This window comes from Oreochromis niloticus, linkage group LG5, assembly GCF_001858045.2.
Source record: "Oreochromis niloticus isolate F11D_XX linkage group LG5, O_niloticus_UMD_NMBU, whole genome shotgun sequence".
Taxonomy (NCBI): domain Eukaryota; kingdom Metazoa; phylum Chordata; class Actinopteri; order Cichliformes; family Cichlidae; genus Oreochromis; species Oreochromis niloticus.
In genome coordinates this window covers 39,380,514-39,405,317 of record NC_031970.2, presented here as the reverse complement: position 1 = coordinate 39,405,317, position 24,804 = coordinate 39,380,514, and the positions used below count along the sequence as shown (strand labels likewise).

The 24,804-nt window shown below is 41.1% G+C and overlaps 1 protein-coding gene across 2 annotated transcripts; it reads right to left on the bottom strand.

Annotated features, from left to right (window-relative positions):
- Positions 1–1,457: 1,457 nt before the first annotated feature.
- arfrp1 (ADP-ribosylation factor related protein 1) lies at positions 1,458–18,049 on the bottom strand. 2 transcript variants are annotated; one of them, XM_005464321.4, is made up of 8 exons: positions 17,651–18,049; positions 16,868–16,955; positions 16,414–16,496; positions 11,809–11,890; positions 4,101–4,171; positions 3,597–3,697; positions 2,763–2,810; positions 1,458–2,550 (listed from the first exon to the last, which is right to left on the bottom strand). In XM_005464321.4, the coding sequence occupies exons 1-8, from the start codon at positions 17,741–17,743 to the stop codon at positions 2,463–2,465; spliced, it is 654 nt and encodes a 217-aa protein (XP_005464378.1). In that variant the 5' UTR covers positions 17,744–18,049; the 3' UTR covers positions 1,458–2,462. The 2 variants fall into 2 exon arrangements, with proteins under 2 accessions (XP_005464378.1, XP_003459079.1); XM_003459031.5 differs by lacking the exon at positions 2,763–2,810 and having other exon boundaries at positions 17,651–18,046.
- Between the last annotated feature and the right edge of the window lie 6,755 nt (positions 18,050–24,804).

Sequence of the window (24,804 nt, the reverse complement as noted above, 5' to 3'; positions counted from 1 at the left end):
AATTATTAAAATTAGGAGATTTAGTGAAACTACGGACACTGTTAATTATGTTTAAGGCTAAAAATAATATTTTGCCTTTTAAGTTACAAAGATTATTTTTAATGTGTTCGGGGGGAGAAGACAGCAGAAGGAAATTTTATTTTAAGCATCAGCTAGCTAGAACTACACAAAGATTAATGAGTCCAACGGTTAGAGGTATACGACTGTGGAACTCTCATTATAATTTAAAGAATTGTATAAATTTACATTGTTTTAAAAAGTGTTACATGTCTAAAACGATAACTCAATATGAAGAACGTGAACGAAATTGGAGTTAATTGAAAAAGGATCCTTTATTTTTTGCCTCATTTTATTTACTTTTCTCCTTGTTACTATGTGGAGTGGTATATTCTGATTGTAAATTTGTTGTTTGGTTTGCGTTAGGACCGGACATAAATGTTAGTTTGTTCCTTGATTTTTGGTTCCCACTTGCAATATAAGTTGGATTGTAGATAGGGGGCAGGGTTTAATAAGAATATTTTCTTCTTCCTGCTCCTTTTCACACATGGTTGCAGTGCTTTACCGATAGAAAGTGTGGTTGGTTTGTCTGAAAGAACTGCGGAAACTGTTGTACTAAGTGTGAAATAAATAAATAAATGAAATCGTAATGGTAAATGGCCTGATTCTTATATAGCGCTTTTCTACTCTCCCGGAGTACTCAAAGCGCTGTATACAACATGCCTCATTCACCCATTCACACTCACTCATACAAGCACTTCTGAACTCAAGTGCAAACTAAACTACATTCACACACATTCATACTCCGATGAACGCATCGGAGGGCTTGGGGTTAGTATCTTGCCCAAGGATATTTGGCATGCAGACTGGGGAAGCCAAGGATCAAACCACTGACCTTCCAATTAGTAGCTGATCTGCTCTACCACCTGAGCCACAGTCACCCCCCCCCCCATGTAATTCTCTTTATCTAACTGAATACACTGATACACATTTGTACTGGAAGAGCAATAGTGTTTGCAAAAGATTCATATTTGTGGTAGGATTGGTTTGTGCATTTATTTGACTCATTATTAATTATTATCTCCATTGGTCAAGTTAGTTGCAACAAATAACTTTGAAATATCATTAGTTGTAACCTTAGTCTCTCACCCGGTGGTTCAATTCCAACTGTTTCAATTTGAATGCCGCCCAATTTCACTTCTAGATAAAGCTCTCTGACAACAGTCAGAGCAGCAATTAACACTTCACGATGGTGGCAACAAACATAAAAATGGATAAAACTGTACACAAAGTCTTTGTGTAAATGTGCTGCAGATGCATTTTCCAGTGCACTGTACCGCTAGTAATGCATGAATGGATTGTGCCAAGGGAAAAAATGTTTTCTGACTTGCCACTGTAAAAGCAAAAGGACTACTGCAAGCTCTGCAGTCTAACAGCGTACTAACTAGTTCTCCACCTGCTGCACATTCTGGCTGGGATGACCATCCAACTTGCAGATGAGAACGAAAGGAGGACTACCACCTCCACATCCAGTCTGAGATGATTGAGTACATCCAAATATGGGATGAGAAACTCACTGGACAAGCAGCTGACTGACAGAAGTGCCATAACAGCAATCGGATTGGTGGGCCAGGGGGCAGAGAGAAAAGGGTTTGGTGGCTGGTTACCAGCAGCTGAACCCTGAAAATAAGAGTGAGCGCATTGTCCACTAGTAAACCGATTGCTCTGTCAGACAGATGTAAAAAAAATAAAGTTTACCTGTGGGAACCCACTGGGCAATACTAGTAAAGTTCTGTTTATAAGTGTGACACAGGCACATAACCAGCTGAGGATTAGCAATTGTTCATAAAAAGCAACTTCCTAATGTCAGACATGGATCCTAACTAAATTTACAGTGACTCTTTCCAAATGCTGAAAATTGTATAAGGACAGCACGGATCAATTTACTAATAATTCCTGTCTTATGCCTGATGACAAAAAAGAGAGACCAGCCTAGCTAAATGTAAACTGTTTCTACAAATATGTTTATATGTCAAAGGTTCTAATGATGGAACACTGCAGTATCATTAAGTTCATCAAAAACATGCAGCTTATCATTGTTTATTGAATCTGATAGTGTGAAAAAAATAGATAAGCGCCCATCAATGCTGTGTATATTTAATGTGTCAGTGTTTCTGTGCACTCAAAGTGCTCCATGTAAATGCTGCAGCACTGATCCCAGCCAGCAAAAGTAAACGACACACCTTCAAAAAGTGTAGGCACAAACAGGCAGACGTCTGCTCACAGTACATCTGAAGCTGTTTGTTGATAAAAATACTATAATGAAGTCCAAAAAGCAGAAATCCAAAGAGTCACAGGAAACACAGGGTGAGAGGAGAGTTATCAGCTCCAGAGCTTAACATGTCCTCAAGGAGAAACTCTGTCCCATGTCACACAGTCATCACAGTGGAGTGATGACAAACATCTTATGTGATGTCCTTCTGTCTCGGTGGCCGGTGAATGTTTCTGACCACACACTTCACCATCCACTCAATGCCTTCGTTCACGCCGTCCCTGTATGGAACAAGCAGATTGTTTCATATTTCTTTTAACATCTATAGAGTGTGAAATTATTTAAGACTTACATTTCATTGAAAGCAATACAGAAACACATGAAACGTTAAAACTGACGCATTTCCTAATATATGCTCATTTTGAATTTAATACTGCTGTAGCTGCTTCCCGGACAAACAGCAGCTACTTAATGATCTAATAACATGACTGACTGTAAAAAGGTGAGTCTTTGGAAAATGAAGGTGGGCCAGTTCACCACTCTGCAAACGGACAACAGTAAACAACGATGATCAGGAACTGAATTCAAAACGGTGCAAAATATTTCTTTACACAAAGGACAAGGCTGAAAGCAGTTTTACACGGCTGTGATTTTCAGGCTATCCAGCAACGTTACATTAAAACCAGACATGACAGACAAAGTGGAACTCACTGCATTTGCTGAGAATTACTTGTGAAATCCACTGCATTCACTAATGTGACTTTAAACTCTACAATTAAACTAAAAAAACAAAAACAAATGCTAATGTCTTCTCGGGGGCTCAAGCTCATTTAAGTTGGGTTGAGGAATAGGAGAAGACTGTCCTGTGGGCTGTGCAATCACATTCTGAAGCATCCCTTGTTAAAAAAGGATGACCATCCATCTTACAGTTCAGAAGAATCTGTGATGGTATTGGTTTCTGCTATTGATTGCTGCATGGGGAACTTGCACATCTGTGCAGACCCCATTAATGCTGCTGGAAGTGCAATCCTGTCAACCATTAAAAACCTCTGGCACCCTTTGAAAATGAAATGTAAACATTTTGCATTTTAACTTCTTGCATTTTAAGTGAAGGGACTGTAATTAAACATTATGTGAGAAAACGTTCGATGCAATGTTATTATTTGAATTTTTTTCATGCAAATTTGCATTCAGTGTAATTGAATCAAATAAAAACACAACAATTACTTTCATAGCTTAGGTTCTGTTGAACACATGCTACATTACATTATGTGTGAGAGCAAGCTGTTACAACCAAAGTCATCATTTAAAACTGTTGTAGTCTTACCCTGTGAGAGCAGTGCAAGGCTGGACTAAACAGTCTCTCTTGCCAATCTTTGGAGCACAATCACTGAAGGTTGTTTTAATGTCCGGCACTGACAAACAGTTCTGAGAAAAAGAACATACACAAAACTGAAGGCAGTGATCAAGTTCAAGATTTAAGATTCAAGGTGTTTATTGTCAATAAAACAATACACACAGTATACAGCGTCCTGAAATGCCGTTTCACCCCAAGGTCCCCATGGTGCATTTATAAGAATATAAAAAATAAATCTCCAAGAGATATAAAACTACAAATTACAAATAAATAATTACTCGCTAAATTTGGGTAAAATTAAGAGATAAAAAGGTACTATTACTAACTATATCTATGTACAATACAGAAAGATAGGACAGATACAATACGAAGTGGATTGTGTAGTAGGTATTGAATACCAGTGCACATGCAAAGTGCAAAGTGCACGTGTAATGAATGAATGACTGGCTTGGTGTGAATGAAAAGTCCAGGTACCGGTACATCTTGCTTATTAGCCAGCACGAGGAGCGGAACACCTTCCAGTGCCTCACTGCTGATCATTTTCTCTGGAAGAGAAGAGAGATCAATCACTGATTCAATAATACAGCGCTCTGAGAAAGTACCTGCACCTTTTCTGATTCCTTCATCTCATCTCATATTTGTCACACATTTCAGATCTTCAAACTGATCGTAACATCAGACATATTGTCCCTGCGTCTGTGTGGCTTCCTCCCACAGTCCAGAGACATTCACTTAGTGGAGTTAGGTTAACTGGTGAGTCTATATTGTCCATAGGTGTAAATATGAGCGTGAACGGTTGTTTGTCTCTGCTGCTGGCCCAGAGACAGGCTGGCAGTCTGTCCACAGTGTTTCGCCCTATAGTAGCTGGGATAGGCTTAAACTTCAGACTGCTCGTCTCTGTGCCAAGCTGGTTTTGGACGAACTGAAGGCTCCATAACATGTTTTGTCTCCAAATAATTGTACAGTTTATCCTTTGCACAGGAAGCTCTGATGATATTTTGTGACAATGGTGGGGAAATAATTTAAAATGATTTTATTCTTGTTATTCTTCTTTGCCAAAAGACATGCAGACTGCTGTTGAACTCTGCTTTGTTGTTTATGTCCCTGTAAAGGACAATTAAGGCCTAACAAAGACAACCTCTGTGTGTGTGTAAGTCCATATATTACAGACTTCCATAACAGCGCTTATATATATATTGAGCTGTTTATAGTAAACGTTATGACTGCACTTGTAGTTATAAGGTTTAGGTGGAAATTATCTCTTCACACAGGGACAGGTCGATCTGAATACCTTTTTTACCTTAATGAACAAAATCATCATTCAAACACTTAATTTCTTATTTCCTTGGGTTATCTCGATCTAATATTAAAATGTGTTCAATGATCTGACATGTAGATATGACAAAGAAACAAGAAACAAGAAACCTCCACCACAGCAGCTCCCTCCTCTCTGGGCAGGATTTCATTTTAAAGGAATAGTACTGTACTTTGTATATATTCTTACTTTAACAAGTTTGTATTAAAGTAAAAATAACACATTTTGGGGTCAACTTGAAAGAAAGGCAGATGTGAAATGTAAAAGTCAGATCAGAGGTCAAATGTGACATATTTGGATACAAACTATAATGTTTAGAATCACCATACACCAGTGTCATTTCCCGAATGTTGCCAATACAAACAAAGGAAATAGAATTTTAAGCATAGACATTTTATAAAACTTTGACCTTATTTGGCCCTGAAGAAGAGTTCTGAGGTACAAAAACCCCAAATATAATTACCTATATATTGAAAATACAAACAACTGTAGCAAGTAGCATAGTTTTAAATAGCTCTGTATGGGATTGTTGTCACTTTGATGTTCAGATTAATCTACTGATCTTGAAGGCGAGGTCAGAGATCAATATTTTAAATATTTATGCTGTACTTTCTATATGCTATATTTTCTACTTGTGAGAATCACAGTTTCTATGTTCTAAGGCTTTTTGTCACTTTTTGGGGCGATCGTGGCTCAAGAGTTGGGAGTTCGCCTTGTAATCGGAAGGTTGCCGGTTCGAGCCCTGGCTTGGACAGTCTCGGTCGTTGTGTCCTTGGGCAAGACACTTCACCCGTTGCCTACTGGTGGTGGTCAGAGGGCCCGGTGGCGCCAGTGTCCAGCAGCCTCGCCTCTGTCAGTGCGCCCCAGGGTGGCTGTGGCTACAATGTAGTGTGAATGTGTGTGTGAATGGGTGGATGACTGAATGTGTAAAGCGCTTTGGGGCCCTTAGGGACTAGTAAAGCGCTATACAAATACAGGCCATTTACCATTTACTTTTTGAACAATAAATCATGAAGTTTACCTTAAAGACATTGGTGCATGTAAGCCAAATTTTTATGGATAGTTAACATGACCCCACAGTTTTTATCAGAATTCATACAAAAGTTTGCGAACTATCTTCAAGTCAGACAGAAGGTCGAAGGTAGGGCTGGGCAATAGGGCTCCTGACTCTTGGTGGCGCTGTCACTTGGTGTTCGCTCGCTCTGTGGTATAGTATCACTTCCTGTTCCTGCTCAAACACAGTGGTGTTTCTGAGTAGCTTTTCTGCTTAGCAATTTAATTTAAATCTTTTGATACATCCCTTTTTCATAGTATAATCTTAACGTGCTTCATCTGAATCACCCTTTCTGTGTACTCACTACCTAATTTATAGCCAAAGTATTCACTCACTGTCTCTTTACTGTTTCGCTAGCTTAGCTTAGCTCGTAGCCGACTCGTTAGCACCATGGCTACTTCACCTGTCCCTCCTGCACTTTCCTGCTCATTGTGTCAGATGTTTAGTTACTCCTCGGCCTCCTTTAGCAGTAATGATACCTGTAATAAATGTAGCATATTTGCAGCTCTGGAGGCCAGGATTACTGAATTGGAGACTCGGCTTCGCACCCTTCATTCACCCGTAGCTAGCCAGGCCCCTGTAGCTGGTGCAGCCGAAGATAGCGTAGGCCCCGCTAGCTGTTCCCCGGCAGACCCCAAGCAGCTGGGGAAAGAGGGCGGCTGGGTGACGGTGAGGAGGAAGCATAGTCTTAAACTGAAGCCCCAGGTACACCACCAACCTGTTCATTTGTCTAACCGTTTTTCCCCACTCGGCGACACACCCGCCGGGGGTCAAACTCTGGTAATTGGTGATTCTGTTCTCAGACATGTGAAGCTAGAGACACCGGCAACCATAGTCAATTGTCTTCCAGGGGCCAGAGCAGGCGACATTGAAGGAAATTTAAAACTGCTGGCTAAGGGTAAACGTAAATACAGTAAGATCATAATTCACGTCGGCAGTAATGACACCCGGTTACGCCAATCGGAGGTCACTAAAATCAATATTGAATCGGTGTGTAACTTTGCCAAAACAATGTCGGACTCTGTAGTTTTCTCTGGTCCCCTCCCCAATCAGACCAGGAGTGACATGTTTAGCCGCATGTTCTCCTTAAATTGCTGGCTGTCTGAGTGGTGTCCCAGAAACGATGTGGGCTTCATAGATAATTGGCAAACCTTCTGGAGGAAACCTGGTCTTGTTAGGAGAGACGGCATCCATCCCACTTTGGATGGAGCAGCTCTCATTTCTAGAAATATGGACAAATTCATTAAACCCCCCAAAATATGACTATCCAGAGTTGGGACCAGGAAGCAGAGTTGCAGTCTTACACGCCTCTCTGCAGCTTCTCTCCTCCTGCTACCCCCCCAAAAACCCATCTCCATTGAGACTGTGTCAGCTCCCAAAAAGACAAAAAACAAACTAAAAACCAGCAATAAACAACTTAAACATAAAAAATCACAAAGAAAGAACAATACAGTATCCACATCTGAACCAAAGAGTAAAACAGTGAAATGTGGATTATTAAATATTAGGTCTCTCTCCTCCAAGTCTCTGTTAGTACATGACTTAATAATTGATCAACAAATCGATTTACTCTGCCTTACAGAAACCTGGTTGCAGCAGGATGAGTATGTTAGTTTAAATGAATCAACACCCCCGAGTCATTCTAACTACCAGAAATCCCGAAGCACAGGCCGAGGGGGCGGTGTGGCAGCAATTTTTCACACCAGCCTATTAATTAACGAAAGACCAAGACAGACTTTTAATTCATTTGAAAGCCTGATGCTTAGCCTCGTCCACCCCAGCTGTAAAACTCAGAAACCAGTCTTACTTGTTATCATCTATCGTCCACCTGGGCCTTACACAGAGTTTCTCTCTGATTTCTCAGACTTTTTATCTGATTTAGTGCTCAGCTCAGATAAAATAATTATTGTGGGTGATTTTAACATCCATGTAGATGCTAAAAATGACAGCCTCAACATCGCATTTAATCTGTTACTAGACTCAATTGGCTTCTCTCAAAATGTAAAAGAACCCACCCACCACTTTAATCACACTCTAGATCTTGTTTTAACGTATGGCATAGAAACTGAATATTTAACAGTGTTTCCTGAAAACCCTCTGCTGTCTGATCATTTCCTGATAACATTTACATTTACAATAATTGATTACACAGCAGTGGAGAGTAGACTTTATCAAAGTAGATGTCTTTCTGAAAGTGCTGTAACTAAGTTTAAGAATATAATCCACCCACTGTTATCATCTTCAATGCCCTGTACCAACATAGAGCAGAGCAGCTATCTGAACGCTACTCCAACAGAGGTCGATTATCTTGTTAATAATTTTACCTCCTCACTACGTACGACTCTGGATACTGTAGCTCCTGTGAAAACTAAGGCCTCAAATCCAAAGTCCCTGACTCCGTGGTATAATTCTCAAACACGTAGCCTAAAGCAGATAACTCGTAAGCTGGAGAGGAAATGGCGTGTCACAAATTTAGAGGATCATCATTTAGCCTGGAGAAATAGTTTGCTGCTTTATAAGAAAGCCCTCCGCAAAGCCAGAACATCTTACTATTCGTCACTGATTGAAGAAAATAAGAACAACCCCAGGTTTCTCTTCAGCACTGTAGCCAGGCTGACAAAAAGTCAGAGCTCTACTGAGCCAACCATCCCTTTAACGTTAACTAGTAATGACTTCATGAACTTCTTCACAAATAAAATTTTTATCATTAGAGAAAAAATTACCAATAATCATCCCACAGATGTAATATTATCTACAGCTACTCTTAGTACCATCGATGTTAAGTTAGACTCTTTTTCTCCAATTGATCTTTCTGAGTTAACTTCAATAATTAATTCCTCCAAACCATCAACGTGTCTTTTAGACCCCATTCCTACAAAACTGCTCAAAGAAGTCCTGCCATTAATTAATTCTTCGATCTTAAATATGATCAACCTATCTCTAATAATCGGCTATGTACCACAGGCCTTCAAGCTGGCTGTAGTTAAACCTTTACTTAAAAAGCCATCTCTAGACCCAGCTGTCTTAGCTAATTATAGGCCAATCTCCAACCTTCCTTTCATATCAAAAATCCTTGAAAGAGTAGTTGTCAAACAGCTAACAGATCATCTGCAGAGGAATGGCTTATTTGAAGAGTTTCAGTCAGGTTTCAGAGCTCATCACAGCACAGAAACAGCTTTAGTGAAGGTTACAAATGATCTTCTTATGGCCTCTGACAGTGGACTCATCTCTGTGCTTGTCCTGCTAGACCTCAGTGCTGCGTTCGATACTGTTGACCATAATATCCTATTAGAGCGATTAGAACATGCTGTAGGTATTACAGGTACTGCACTGCAGTGGTTTGTATCATATCTATCTAATAGACTCCAGTTTGTACATGTAAATGGAGAGTCCTCTTCAGACACTAAGGTCAATTATGGTGTTCCACAGGGTTCAGTGCTAGGACCAATTCTATTTACATTATACATGCTTCCCCTAGGCAACATCATTAGAAGACATAGCATAAATTTTCACTGCTATGCAGATGACACGCAGCTCTATCTATCCATGAAGCCAGGTAACACACACCAATTAGTTAAACTACAGGAATGTCTTAAAGACATAAAGACCTGGATGGCCGCTAACTTTCTGCTTCTTAATTCAGATAAAACTGAGGTTATTGTACTCGGCCCTGAAAATCTTAGAAATATGGTATCTAAGCAGATTCTTACTCTGGATGGCATTACCTTGGCCTCCAGTAACACTGTGAGAAACCTTGGAGTCATTTTTGACCAGGACATGTCCTTCAATGCACATATTAAACAAATATGTAAGACTGCTTTCTTCCATTTGCGCAACATCTCTAAAATTAGAAATATCCTGTCTCAGAGTGATGCTGAAAAACTAGTTCATGCATTTATTACTTCCAGGCTGGACTACTGTAATTCACTATTATCAGGAAGTCCTAAAAACTCGCTGAGAAGCCTTCAGCTAATCCAAAATGCTGCAGCAAGAGTACTGACAGGGACTAGAAAGAGAGAGCATATTTCTCCTGTTTTGGCTTCCCTTCATTGGCTTCCTGTTAAATCCAGAATTGATTTCAAAATCCTGCTCCTCACATACAAGGTCTTAAATAATCAGGCCCCATCTTATCTTAATGACCTTGTAGTACCATATCACCCTATTAGAGCACTTCGCTCTTGCACTGCAGGCCTACTTGCTGTTCCTAGAGTATTTAAAAGTAGAATGGGAGGCAGAGCCTTCAGTTTTCAGGCCCCTCTTCTGTGGAACCAACTTCCAGTTTGGATTCGGGAGACAGACACTATCTCTACTTTCAAGATTAGGCTTAAAACTTTCCTTTTTGCTAAAGCATATAGTTAGGGCTGGACCAGGTGACCCTGAATCCTCCCTTAGTTATGCTGCAATAGACGTAGGCTGCCGGGGATTCCCATGATGCATTGAGTTTTTCCCTTCCAGTCACCTTTCTCACTCACTATGTGCTAATAGACCTCTCTGCATCGAATCATATCTGTTATTAATCTCTGTCTCTCTTCCACAGCATGTCTTTCATCCTGTTTTCCTTCTTTCACCCCAACCGGTCGCAGCAGATGGCCGCCCCTCCCTGAGCCTGGTTCTGCCGGAGGTTTCTTCCTGTTAAAAGGGAGTTTTTCCTTCCCACTGTCGCCAAAGTGCTTGCTCATAGGGGGTCATATGATTGTTGGGTTTTTCTCTGTATTTATTATTGTGCTATCTACTGTACAATATAAAGCGCCTTGAGGCGACTTTTGTTGTGATTTGGCGCTATATAAATAAAATTGAATTGAATTGAATTGAATATTGAGTTTTTTTAAAATATCGATATATTTTTATACGAGATGTAATGACAATATCGTTTATATCGATATAGTCTATGTTACGTTATAACTATATTTGTGGAGCCGCAAGTTTGCCTCTCTTTCATCCACTTTTGTCTCTACGCAACGTTACTCGGCCTCGCCTCTCCTTCACAGTTGACAGTGCGCCTTATGTATGAATTCTGGTTGTGCTTACTGACCGCGAACCGATTTTATGTGGTACATGGCGCTCAGCAATTTGTCAAAAAATGTTTTAGTACGGCGTTGGTAAGCTACGGAGCTGCACCGCTTGATGGATTGTCGGAGCATTACGGCTACCGAGGAGCCTCGCGGAGTGATACGTACTGTGCTTCAACGTAATATTACCGTACTGTGTGTGTATAAGGACCATAAATGGCACCTGTTCAGAGACATGGTTACAAAGAGGATTTCAAACTCAAGGCTGTCAGTCACGCAGTAGAAGTTGGGAACAGAGCAGCTGTGAAATCTGTCTTTGTTATTATGCTCAGCGTCTTTTAGTTTACATTTTGACTGCACAATTGTGAGCTTTTTGTTATGCACAGAAACAACATTGTTTTCTTTTATTTATGGAGCATTATTATTTAATAAATGCTCATAATTTATTTTTGAGTAATTTTTTCATGTACATCTGCGCTGTATGTTAATAGAAGTGCCTGTGTGACATCTGGGACACAGCTTTGACTAAGAACTCTCTTTTTGTTCTTACTTTATGGCTTTAAAAAAAAATATCGAGATATATATCGTATATCGCCATCCAGCTAAAAAATATCGAGATATGAATTTTAGGTCATATCGCCCAGCCCTAGTCGAAGGTGTGCACAAACACTAGCAAAAACACAACCTCCTTGGTGGAGGGATTAAGGAAGTGGGCAAGTGCTTTGTCACAGCACTATGAATGTCAGAACACATGAATTTTTCCATTTGTTCAGTAAATAACACAGAGAGAAGAAGGTTACTCACCAAAGGCCTCCTTTGATTCTGACAGACGCTCTTCATCAGTTGAATCTATCACATAGATGACTCCATGGGATTCAGCGTAGTACTAAATACAACCATGAAGAAGAAGAAAACACAACACAACATTCGGGTTGGTGGTTGTATTCCTGAAAGTACTGCTATACTGCGGTTAGTAAAACCCCATTTCAGAAAAGCATTTCACTGCAGTAACTGGCAAGTAATTTAAAGCCCATATTTATTTTACACAACAGGACAAAAACAACATGTCAAATTCTGAAATTAAGAATTTCATCAAAATGTAACAAGTTTGTACACTTCTAACTCTGTGTTTGGGACCTGTGGAGACTCACTGCTGTACCTTTGAAAGAAAAGGATTTTCCCTGCTCAACATTGTGGGCCTTCACATCTGTATATATCCATCCGCATTAATAGGGCCTTCACTGATGTGTAGGTTATCCATCCCATGTTCAAGATGCAACACAATTTACTATGACAACAATGGTTCCCCTCCTATCTAGTCTGCAGATCACAACATCCATGACCAAAACAATTTTCAATTCTGACTGTTTCCACTACACCTGAAAGTTTGAAGGTGGAGCTGTCAATTTAGCTGCTGACCAATATCCCCACTCTTCTGTGCTGTGGGTGAAAGATTAAGTAGAAGTAATTCTTCAATGTATGTTTTGGCTAACTGTCGTGTTGGAAGATAAATCAACAACCGAATGTTGCTGCCGACTGCTTTAAGTTTACTTTCAAAATCTTCCTCCTTTCTTCATGATTCCTTTCACCTTGATGAGATTTCCAGTTCAAGACACACTGAAGCATCCCCACACCTTAAAACTCCCACCACTGTGTTTAACTGTGGGGATAGCGTTCTGTGGGTTGTATACCTCTACCTTCTTCCTCCAAACATAAGCAGCATCTCTAGGGCCTAAGAGCTCTAGTTTCATCTCATATGACCACAGGTCACGCTTCCAGTATGCATAATGTTTCTGCATGTTATCCTTAGCATACTTTAGTCTGGCTTCAAGGTGTCTCTTCTGCAGAAGTGGACTGTTTCTTGGTCTGCAACTTCACACTCTGTTCCTGCGCAGGGTCTCAGTGATTGTCTTCTTTGAGACTACAATTCGTGACTTTGCTGAGTCATTTAGTGTCTTGACAGTTGTTCAAGGGTCCTTTGGCACATCTCTCACTAGTTTTCTTTCCATGGTCTTTGAAATCCTTTGCTTCCTACTTTTGCAAGGCTTGTTCTGTACTGTTAAGCTCTCTTTGAATTTTTCTGTGATACTTCTCGCTCCAGTTCTTGAAACGTGGAAATGCTATGGTCATTTTGGATATCCATCTCCTGCTTTTTGAGCACAACAACTTTTTTCTCTAGTCCAGGGGTCTGCAACCTTTAACACCCAAAGAGCCACTTGGACCCGGTTTCCACGCAAAAGAAAACACTGGGAGCTGCAAATACTTTTTGAAATCTAAAATGAAGATAACACTGTATATATTGTTTTTTAACCTTTGTGCTTTGTGTGAACAACTAAAGTAAGTAAGTAAAGTTTATTTATTAAGCCCTCACACACTTGGACAAGAAGGACACACACGTTCGAATGCTGTACATAGATTTCAGCTCAGCATTCAACACGATCATCCCCCAACAACTGATCGGAAAGCTGAGCCTGTTGGGTCTGAACACCTCCCTCTGCAACTGGATCCTGGACTTTCTGACCGGAAGGCCTCAGTCAGTACGGATCGGGAACTGCACCTCCAGCACCACCACACTGAGCACTGGGGCCCCACAAGGCTATGTGCTCAGTCCTCTACTGTTCACACTGCTGACTCATGACTGTGTAGCAACACACAGTTCAAATCACATCATTAAGTTCGCTGATGACACGACCGTGGTGGGTCTCATTAGCAAGAACGACGAGTCAGCGTACAGAGAGGAAGTGCAGAGGCTAACGATCTGGTGTAAAGACAACAACCTGTCTCTGAATGTTGACAAGACAAAAGAGATGGTTGTTGACTTTAGGAGGACACGAGGCGACCATTCACCGCTGAGCATCAACGGCTCCTCTGTGGAGATCGTCGACAGCACCAAATTCCTGGGCGTCCACCTGGAGAAGGACCTCGGCTGGTCCCTCAACACCAGCTCCCTGCACAAGAAAGCCCAACAGCGTCTCTTCTTTCTGAGACGACTGAGAAAGGCCCAGCTTCCACCACCGATCCTGACCACCTTCTATAGAGGAACTATCGAGAGCATCCTGAGCGGCTGTATCACTGCCTGGTTTGGGAACTGTGCCATATCGGACTGCAAGACCCTACAGCGGATAGTGGGAACAGCAGAGAAGATCATCGGGGTCTCTCTCTCCTCTATTAAGGACATCTACACCACACGCTGCATTCGCAAAGCCACCAGCATTGTGGCTGATCGGACACACCCCTCTCACACACTCTTCACACTCCTGCCATCTGGAAAAAGGTACCGAAGCATTCGGGCACACACATCCCGACTGTGCAACAGCTTCTTTCCACAAGCCATCCGTCTCCTCAACAAAAAGGGACTGGACTGATAAACACACACACACACACACGCACACACACACACACTATCACTCAGCTCAACTCAACTACCTCAAAGCATTGAGACTGGACTTACACATCAACCTGTAAATGCTCTTTTTGCACAATATTTTTATGTTTACTGTTTCCTTTGCACTACCTACCTAGTTAGATAGTTAGTTTTTGTTAATTTATGTTGTAATTTATGTTAGGTCAGTCTGTCCTGTCTCTAGTTAGGTAGTTTAGTGTTTTCTGTTAATTTATGTTGTAAATTTATGTTGCATGTAGCACCTTGGCCCTGGAGGAACGTTGTTTAGCTTCACTGTGTACAAACTGTATATGGTTGAAGTGACAATAAAGCCAACTTGACTTGACTTGACTTGGCTTTTCACAGACAGGCAGTCACAAAGCGCTGTACACAAATATTAAAATAAACAATACAATCAATAGACATTATACACAATGTAAAAGATCAAATGTAAATAATGTAAAGAATATAAAATATGTAGATCAACAATAGGCTTGTTTGAACAGAAAAGTTTTTAACTGCTTTTTAAAAGAATCCACAGAGCAACTAAGGTGTGTAATCCATGAAGTGCTACAGAGAAAATTACATTTTATTTATGTAATTAACGCATTTTGAACTCTTAAAGAAATATAACAAAAGGAAAGACACCCAGCTGAACTAAAATGATCCATGTAGCAAACAAAAACTGCTGTGAGCCGCCACCCTTTTAAAAAGTAATTGGAAAAAAAAGCACTATGCCGCTAAAAAAAAATAGATATTTGCAAAATTCTGCCTAAATATCTATTTTACCTGGTTAATCTGTGTGGCGGGGCGTGGTCTGGAGTACCGCTGAATGGGAGTCGGACGCACCTGAGCGGCACCCACAATCACGCCTCGCCGCCTTAAAGTCTGTGCTCTACAACCAGCTGTATGCGTACAGCAACCGTGTGTGAAAAGTGGTCAATAAAGAGATGCTGAAAAGCGCGTTCATGCAAACATCGTCGGGTCTGCCGTGATATGTTTACAATGAGACTTCTGGTCCCGAACCTCTGCGCACAGCGTCTGCAAATCGGAGCTTTCATCTTTACGCAGGACTGTAAGCTGTCATCTGTGAGGCGTGAGCGGTGTTTGTTTTTAACATAGTTCACGGTGGAGAACAGCTGCCGACATAATGTGGATCCGAAGATCCATAATTGGCCTACCTGGGGTTGAAAGTCTCGATAAATGCACGGCGTTTTGGCGGGTACACCGGCTTCCCCGAGTGTGACTCTTATTTTGAGCGATGAAAAAAAAATAATAAAATATAATTTTATTTTTATATTTCAAAATCACAACAATATTCCAATATAGAACTACAAGTTTTTTAAAAAAGAACTAAACACAAATAAAATGCACTTCAGCTAAATACTTCTAATTTATTTTCCCAAACCACACGGAGCCGCACTATAAGGACTAAAGAGCCGCATGTGGCTCCGGAGCCGCGGGTTGCCGACCCCTGCTCTAGTCTATACTGATTTCTTTTGTTTCTAGCATGACGCTTCCTCAAGTGACAGCTCCAACCCTTGCCTGATATTTTAATACTCTGAGTAAATTAGAAAATAACCCTCCGTATTAGCTGGATTTTACAAGCTTTGAAGACCATTGGAAACTAGTGATTTGTGTTTTGGCTCAATCAAAAAGTCTGATTTTAGGGTGCTAACAATATTGAACCTGGTAATATTTTTCTGAAAATTATTTATTCTGTTATTGTATGTAAACAAAAAAACAATATGCTTTCGAAAGTATTAGCATGTTTAAAAAGGCTATGTTGAAAATCCCTTGGAGCACTTGGAAAATGTTGACAAAAACTTCTGCCCTCTGCAGGTAGCATTGTTCTCTCAGATGGATTCTTTTTTTCAAAACTGGTAAAGTGTTGCCAAATATATCCATGTGGCCTGTCCACGTGCAGTAAATGTATGCTAAACACTGTGAAAATATTACATCTCCAAAATAGAAATACTATCTATGTTAGTGTACAGGATGTGAAAAATTCCTCTTTTTTAACTCACTTTGTCCCACAGAGACTGGAGCTCCTCCTGACCTCCCAAATCCCAGAACATTAGACGAGCCTTGCCAACATCAATTGTGCCAACTGTAAAGGAAAGCGAGAGAAACGTTATAGATCAGCAGTTCAAATCGAGAATGTTCTGTGAACTAGAAAGAAGGTAGCATTAGAACATGGAAGAATACATAATTGCATTGATTTGTCCTTCAGCTAGACCATACTAAGTTTGTCTGTACCAAAATGGTTAAAATAAGAAATTGCAATTAATTCCTGCAGTTACTCATCAAAAAAGAACTAATAATCATTTTTCATTGTTAAGCAGTAATTACACACTCAAAAAGCAAGCGATTCCTGCTACTTTGACAAGGCAGGAGAGTATTGTGAAGGAGTTCATGCTGATGCAAGCGTAGCATGATTTACTGGAATAAGATGTCCATAACACTGCGACATTCACTTACTGTTCAGGCCAACTGTAGTGGTGATCTTGGATAAAGTCATCCCCTTGTAATTCTTACTAAACTTTGTTTTGGTCTGTTCCAGGAAAGTCTACAGACAGAGAAAATAAGAGCAACAGTTAGACTGGTGAATTACTCAGGTGATGAGCACTGTGTACGTATCTGTGCATGTGTAAGACAAAATTAGCTAAACTTCAGGGAGCTCATTTGAAGGTGGTGGCCACAGACCATCACCTCTCTTTCTCCTGCCTAATTTTTTGCTTTTTGCTGGTGTCCTTGTGATTGATAGGATCAAGTGGTACATGCAGTTCATTCAGGCAGTCTAACCCCTGCAGGATGGCACATTCATAAGTGATTTCCAATTATTTATACTTCAAGTTAATGACGGATATCAATCTGGCCATTTATGAACTTTTTTACCCACTTCTTCAGCTCAATCATCCAGGTAAGTAAATCAGTTCTAACTTGGGTTTTGTCCTGTTTATTGTTCATGATTTCTCTATTCTTACCCTAGTCATTATGTCAGATGGCCTCCCCAAGCCTGCTTCTGATTCTTTAACTGTGTGCTTGGATCGTCAAATCAAATATGAGACGCTACCAGCTCAGCGACCCCTTGTGAATAACTGAGTAGCCGAAAGTAGTTTTTTAGATTGTTGTTGTCCCCAGCTCGAGACAAAGAGAGTGACAGACCACAAAGCTAACATAAACAAGAGAACATTACACCGCTTTCAGTGCTATGTGCATAACCCAGTTAACCAATTATATAACACAACATCACTTTCATACCGTTTTTCCGGCGTTATCCAGTCCCAGGATCAAAACGCAGTATTCATCCTTCTGGAACATGTACTTATATAATCCAGATAATAAAGTGTACATCTTGAATAAAAAGTAAACATAAACAAAAACGCGTCCGTGTTCACTAGTCTTAATGTTGGCTATGTTGGCTAGGTAGCTTAGCTTAGCTATGAGGCTAAACAAGCAACACGCGGCACTGTGGCTTCTTTATATTCCCACTAAACATGCCTGCGTGCGAATAGGGGTGAATAACATGTATGCACACATAAAACAAGTCAGAGAAGCCGTCGTTTAAAAACACATTTCTGCTATGAAAGTCTGAACACAATCGTGTCTCTACGTGTAACGTATCCAGGAAGTGCCACTGTATGAATCATGGGAAATGAAGTACATATGGGCTGTGTCCGAATTCAGGGGAAGGATGCTCATAAGGACACTACCTACCTACGTCACAAGGTAGTGTCCTTAGACGGACGGGTAGTCAGGAAGTGAGCGGCTTGGACAGCCCCCTTTTTTTCTCCATAGAAACTTTATTGAACAAACAATGAGTATCCAACATAACAGATGGGCTGTGGACAGCCTCCTAGCCTTCAACTCCGCCCTTACTTGCGTGTTTTTCCCGATCGCTAGCGCCACAGCGCGAAAACTTTAAAGTGGACCCAGAAATGTCGCTCCGTTGTTTGGACAATTTTATTTCTCGAGGAGCTAGAAAAACCTTATCGTCGTCGCCCGCACGTTTTGTACCTTAGGCTCATCAGAGACAATCATATCCAGGTAAAATAATTTCCTTTAATCTACACGCATTTAGGAATTACTTAGCTAATTACACGGATAATTGAATTATTGCCAGCGTTGTACCAAAAAAGTGTTCGCCTGCCAAAACTGATTTCCAATGTTTCCGAGTGTAATATGTGTAATATCTTTATGTATGTTGGTAAATAGACTTCGGTGAACATGGTTTACTAAGGGGTTTTATATATACAATAATTACCTGTTGTTCAAGTATCTTTATAACTCTGGTTATAATGTAGGTACAATTGATATATTTGTTGCGCTGTCTGCTGTCCTCTTGGCCAGATTACTCTTAAAAAATAAATTTCTAATGTCAATAAGAATTTTTTTTTAACTGGATGAATAAAGGATATATAAAAGTCACTGCCAAAAACTGATTGCAGCTTCTACCTGTTACACGAATGTTGCTGGTGGCAGGTGACTTGATAAATGAGGGACATATTTGACATGTTTCACGTATTATAGACCAACAAGTTATTCATAGCAGGTTAAATATGAGCAATCAGTTTAGGGCAAAAACCGGAAATCAGTTTTTGGCAGACGATCATTTTTTGCCACAACATCGGTCATTCTTACACATGTACTGTATCATATAAAATATATAAACTAAATATCTTTGAAACGTATAGAATCTAATCTTTTGTTTGTTTTTTTACATAGCACTTTATCAAACTGTTGTCTGCTACAGAGTTACAAGTATTATACTAATAATATAGCATCCACCATCTCCTGCTTGCATATTTCTGAAAACATCTTAGTGGTGTGGCAGCCACGAGTGAGCCCTGCAAACCCTGTGGATGGACGATGCAGTGGACAGTGGGAGGAAGCATCCTGAAGCTCTCTTTGCAGACCACCCTGTGTGATTCTCCACTCGCCCACCAGAAAAGACAAACCGCAGGTCTCAGTTGCAGCAGCCCATCCATCCATGTCTGATCTTGCTCCGGCAGATTCAGCAACACTGCCAGAGACTTCCTGTAATCTATTACAGTTGTTAAAGAAACGGTCCAGTAACAGGTCACTCAGGTTAATCCTGTGTGAACAACTGAAAATATTGTTTTTCATCTTTACATACTGTGTATTTGAAATATTCTTGTTTAATTGTTATTGTTATTTACTTTATTGCTATCAAATAAATATCCAAGTAATATTGTTCAAAGTTAGCGTCATGTTCATACGTGTTACAAATGCCTGTAAATCAAATTGAGTTCAGTGACAATTACTGTTTGTTTGAATCAATTTATTAATAACATAAAACCTTTAAACTAATGCAACACATAACAATGTAACAAATATATTCAAATAAATAAATTTCTCAATACATAACTCATTTGGGAACTAATCTTTCTAGAAGTGAAAACAGTCTGTCCGTCCTCCCCCTGCTCTCCTCTCCTCAGCCTCTCTTTGCTGCCTCATGTCCTCTCTGATGAGGTCTAGCAGCTCATCATCTCTTTTCCTCTTTCTCCCTGTCGTAGGTGGCTGAGCCGCTTCGTCATCGCTGTCGTTTTGGTCACCCACTGCTGCGCTTGGCCCTGGAGTGTCCTCAGGGAGAGAGGAAATTAGGACAGGAGGCTTAATGGAAGGCATCTGTCCTATCACCTCATCCATGAGGGCAAACCAGGGCCAAGTAGCAGCAGTGGGCTTCCCACTGACCCCCTCTGAGCCTGGATACTTGCAATCCTGAAGGCAGAGGAAATCAAAAATGACAGCAGGCAAATAAAAACACCACAACAACTCTTAGTAATTGCACATTTATTAACTTGTGTTCTTGAGAATTATCTTCTTGATAACACACATACGTACTTTGTATTCTTTAAAGTTATCTCATGTCTTCTGGCCTGCAAGGGGGTGACTTTCCCCTGCAGGCCCATCTTCTCCAGAATTGTCCTGATCACACACAACAAATAAGAGGAGAAAGGACACCATGGCAACTATGTTAATCCCTAAGTCCAAAGGTTTTCACAGCAGAACACCAGAGGAACACCGTCTGGACATCACAGGTTCTGTACAGCAGCGGTCCGTGAGTCGTTTGGTACCGGGCCACGAGAGTTAAGGCTCCGGTGTGAAATTTATGGTTTTCAGGGTTTTTATCGTTAACTCGGTTTCCCTGGGTCTTTTCCCTTGTTGTAGTTGTGTGTCTTATTTTGAAAGAAATATTTACAGTTACCATAGCGACCAGAGAGCATTAAGTGGCAGAGAGGAGGATGTTACTGTCAATATTGGCGCATTTTCAGGAGGACGCTGCTAATAAAGTTACACAATTACACAGTACATTCACGTTTATTATTATGTTTACAAAATACCACAGTTTTTGTCTTGGTCGGATCATTTTATGTGGTTGTATTTTTCCGCGATACCTTAAAGGCTCCGTGTCTGACATAAACCGGTCTGTGGCGCAAAAAGGTTGGGGACCGCTGCTGTACAGCATGAAGGTTAATAGGACCGCACTCATATGAATATGATGCGTAAATTGATTTATTCTTGTACATCCACGCCGTAGCGGCCCAATTCTTCACCCCAGTGAAGAGGTGATCGTTTTCTCCTCGTTTTAATAAATTAAGCTGTTTGGTCTTTGTTCCCCACAACATATCACCAATTCGAAAAAATCAAAATTAGCTGTATGTAAGCGGCAATACATGAAAAATCACGGGACCCCCGATACAAGCTGGTTTACGGTTATTTTAAAGAAAAGAAACATGTCTAAGCAGATGCCCAAAGCTTAACAAAACGACCGATATAACAATTTAACTTTTGTACAACCAGATTTTCATATACAGTACTTACATTTGAAAGTGTTTTCCTCTCCTGCTTCGACCACCATCGTTATCAGAAACAAATCTCCTCTATGACCCGCAATGAATCCTGGGATATAGTAGGACATGAAGGATACATCGGACCATCCTTAGAATTCAGGGCAAAGTAGGACGCATTTGTCGCCTCATTTTGAGTACTCTTTGAATTCGGACAGCCTTCGTCGCGTCGCCGTGACGTCATTGCCTCCAAATATGGCATTTTAAGCATCCTTCCCCTGAATTCGGACACAGCCATGGATTCTACGACATTGGCTGTGTCCCAATTCAGGGTCTGCACGCTTGAAGTACACATTTTAAGTGCGATTACGTCACCACCACGCGACGACGGCTGTCCCAATTCGAAGTGTACATGCATACTCCAAATGCGCCGTCGATTTCCCCAAATATCAAGCGTGGTCCGGTGCACGCTTGCTTCGTGGTCCCATATATCCCACAATTCATCGCGGGGCGGTGGGTGTGGATAATTTTGCCGCAAAATACGGCAGAAGGGAGCGGCCGAAGAGTGAACTGTCAAAAGTAAGTAATGTTTAATAACGAAGAACATTAAGACATTACTGTCGGCCACATGTCAGCAAAGTTATGTGACATTAGTGATGTTTGTATATATATATGTATACATACAGTGGCTTGCAAAAGTATTCGGCCCCCTTGAACTTTTCCACATTTTGTCACATTACAGCCACAAACATGAATCAGTTTTATTGGAATTCCAGGTGAAAGACCAATACAAAGTGGTGTACACGTGAGAAGTGGAACGAAAATCATACATGATTCCAAACATTTTTTACAAATAAATAACTGAAAAGTGGGGTGTGCGTAATTATTCAGCCCCCTGAGTCAATACTTTGTAGAACCACCTTTTGCTGCAATTCCAGCTGCCAGTCTTTTAGGGTATGTCTCTACCAGCTTTGCACATCTACAGACTGAAATCCTTTCCCATTCTTCTTTGCAAAACAGCTCCAGCTCAGTCAGATTAGATGGACAGCGTTTGTGAACAGCAGTTTTCAGATCTTGCCACAGATTCTGGATTGGATTTAGATCTGGACTTTGACTGGGCCATTCTAACACATGGATATGTTTTGTTTTAAACCATTCCATTGTTGCCCTGGCTTTATGTTTAGGGTCGTTGTCCTGCTGGAAGGCGAACCTCCGCCCCAGTCTCAAGTCTTTAGCAGACTCCAAGAGGTTTTCTTCCAAGATTGCCCTGTATTTGGCTCCATCCATCTTCCCATCAACTCTGACCAGCTTCCCTGTCCCTGCTGAAGAGAAGCACCCCCAGAGCATGATGCTGCCACCACCATATTTGACAGTGGGGATGGTGTGTTCAGAGTCATGTGCAGTGTTAGTTTTCCGCCACACATAGCGTTTTGCATTTTGGCCAAAAGGTTCCATTGTGGTCTCATCTGACCAGAGCACCTTCTTCCACATGTTTGCTGTGTCCCCCACATGGCTTGTGGCAAACTGCAAACGGGACTTCTTATGGTCTTCTGTGTGTGTGTTTAGCGCGCCGGAGCGGAGAACACGGACAGGAAGGCGAGGACGCCGCCGGGTTTCCCCCTTCTGCACCGCTTGCCTGGATTTTTAATTTTTAGTGACTTTTATACTGTGGCGGACGCCACTGGATTTTTAATGTTGTGTTTTATTGATTTCTATTGTGTTGTTCCCTGGCCAGGGTTGTTTTAATTCATTTTACATTTTTAACTGTTTAAATATAATAAATTATATTTTAGACATACAGTTTTTAATTCGTGTGCATTCCCTTGGCTGCTCCACTGCTCTGTCCGTTTTGAGGAAGGTTTCCCTCCTTTAATAACACTGTGCAAAAATCACCTTCGCTCCGTTACAAATACATATAATATTGGCCATATTATATTTACATTACCACAGTGAGATGACTTTAGTCTCATGAACAACATGAGCTAATTGTTATTTACTAACTAATCTTGAAATGACTGTTCAGTACAGAAATGAAGCCCAATAATCATGTTTTACAGTCCTGTGGTCTCAGCCTCAGATACTCAACTAATCAAAGTGATATCATGACAAAAATGAATGACCAAGAAAACATTTTTTCTCCTTCATTTCTGTCACACAAAGCTGTATGAAACGTTTCTCGCGGTTAGTATCATGGTTACTAGGCAACCTGAGCAGCACGACGAAGGCTAGACCGTCCCATTTCACAAGCCTCTCACTTCCGCACTTCTCGTACTTATAGTACGCACCGTACGTAGTACGCATAGTGCGCGTACTTCAAGCGTGCTTACCCTGAATTGGGACACAGCCATTACGTTAGTGGTCGTGTCCAAATTCATGGGCTGCATCCTCCTGAGGACGCATTTGTAGACCGATTATGTCACAGCGGCGCGCCGAAGGCTGTCCAAATTCGTAGACTCCTCCGAATGCAAATGCGTCAAATTTGCAATAATACAAATGCGTCCTCCTTTTCCCCGAATTTGAAGGATGGGTCGGGTGTGTCCTTCGTGGCCCACCATATCCCAGAATTCATAGCGCGGCCCAGCCAAACTCCAGTTTCCGGCAATGGCGGCCGCTACTAAGTTTTAAAATTACTCTTATTAATCCTTCTGGGTCAGAAAATAAACTTTTAACATATTTTCAGGCGAGAATGTAGCTGTGTAAACTTCAAATATCTGCTCGGTTTATCAAGATATCACATATTTGCAAAGGTGCTTCAACGTTTTCGGAGACGTCTGTTACCCACCACCTCGATAGCTAGCCGAGAGCTCGAGGGTCACTGAAGCCGCCGAGAACGGCACAACTCCCGGCACAACATTTTCAGATCACCGCGGACTTTCGCTACTCAGGTTAAACGTAATATATAAGTCACTTAGACAACCTAAAAAGTTATTGTTTGGCTTTTTTCTGTGTTTTATTTGTTCGTGAGTAAATCGGTTTGGCTGAGATTAAAGTTATTAGATTAGATTAGATAAAACTTTATTAATCCCCCGGGTGGGTTCCTCCTTGGTTTTCACACAGCTGAATAAACGTCAAACAGAAAACTGATTAAACAGAAGTGTGAGATGGTCAAGAATTTACGCCAGTGTCCTGTTATATTTTAGATAGCAAGGAGCAGACGGCCGAGTTTATTAAACTCCACCGAGACAGCGGTGACGCTAATCAGAAGGCTAGACCGTCCAATTTCACAGCCATTTACTTCCGGCCTACCCGACCTTGTGAGGACCCCGCCCACGTAGACCACGAAGGCCGGGTCCTCAGGAGGATGCAGCCCATGAATTTGGACACGACCAGTGTCACTACCCGATCCGTACCGGAAACCCGATCGGTACCACGCATGTGCGAAAGGCCACTACTTCCGCTCGAAGCATTTTACGATAGTTACAGGTCAGAGTATCTGTTAAGATGTTAACAATAATAAGTACCTCTTAAAATGTTTGCAGTAATGAAACATTTCAATATAATGTAGACAAAAACGGGGGAAAAAAAGATAGTTACGGATCAGGACTCCTCGATCCTTACTGCGCATGTGCAAAGTCGGGACCGTACAAATCGGGTCTACCCGAT

What these genes read in the sequence shown, in the direction of transcription:
- arfrp1 (XM_005464321.4), bottom strand. Translation starts at nt 17,743, where the DNA reads ATGTACACTTTATTATCTGGATTATATAAGTACATGTTCCAGAAGGAT. An exon ending in TGGATAACGCCGGAAAAACG is followed by an intron (nt 16,956 to 17,650) that starts GTATGAAAGTGA and finishes CTCTGTCTGTAG; the next exon opens with ACTTTCCTGGAACAGACCAA. An exon ending in AGAATCAAAGGAGGCCTTTG is followed by an intron (nt 4,172 to 11,808) that starts GTGAGTAACCTT and finishes CTTCTCTTCCAG; the next exon opens with AGAAAATGATCAGCAGTGAG.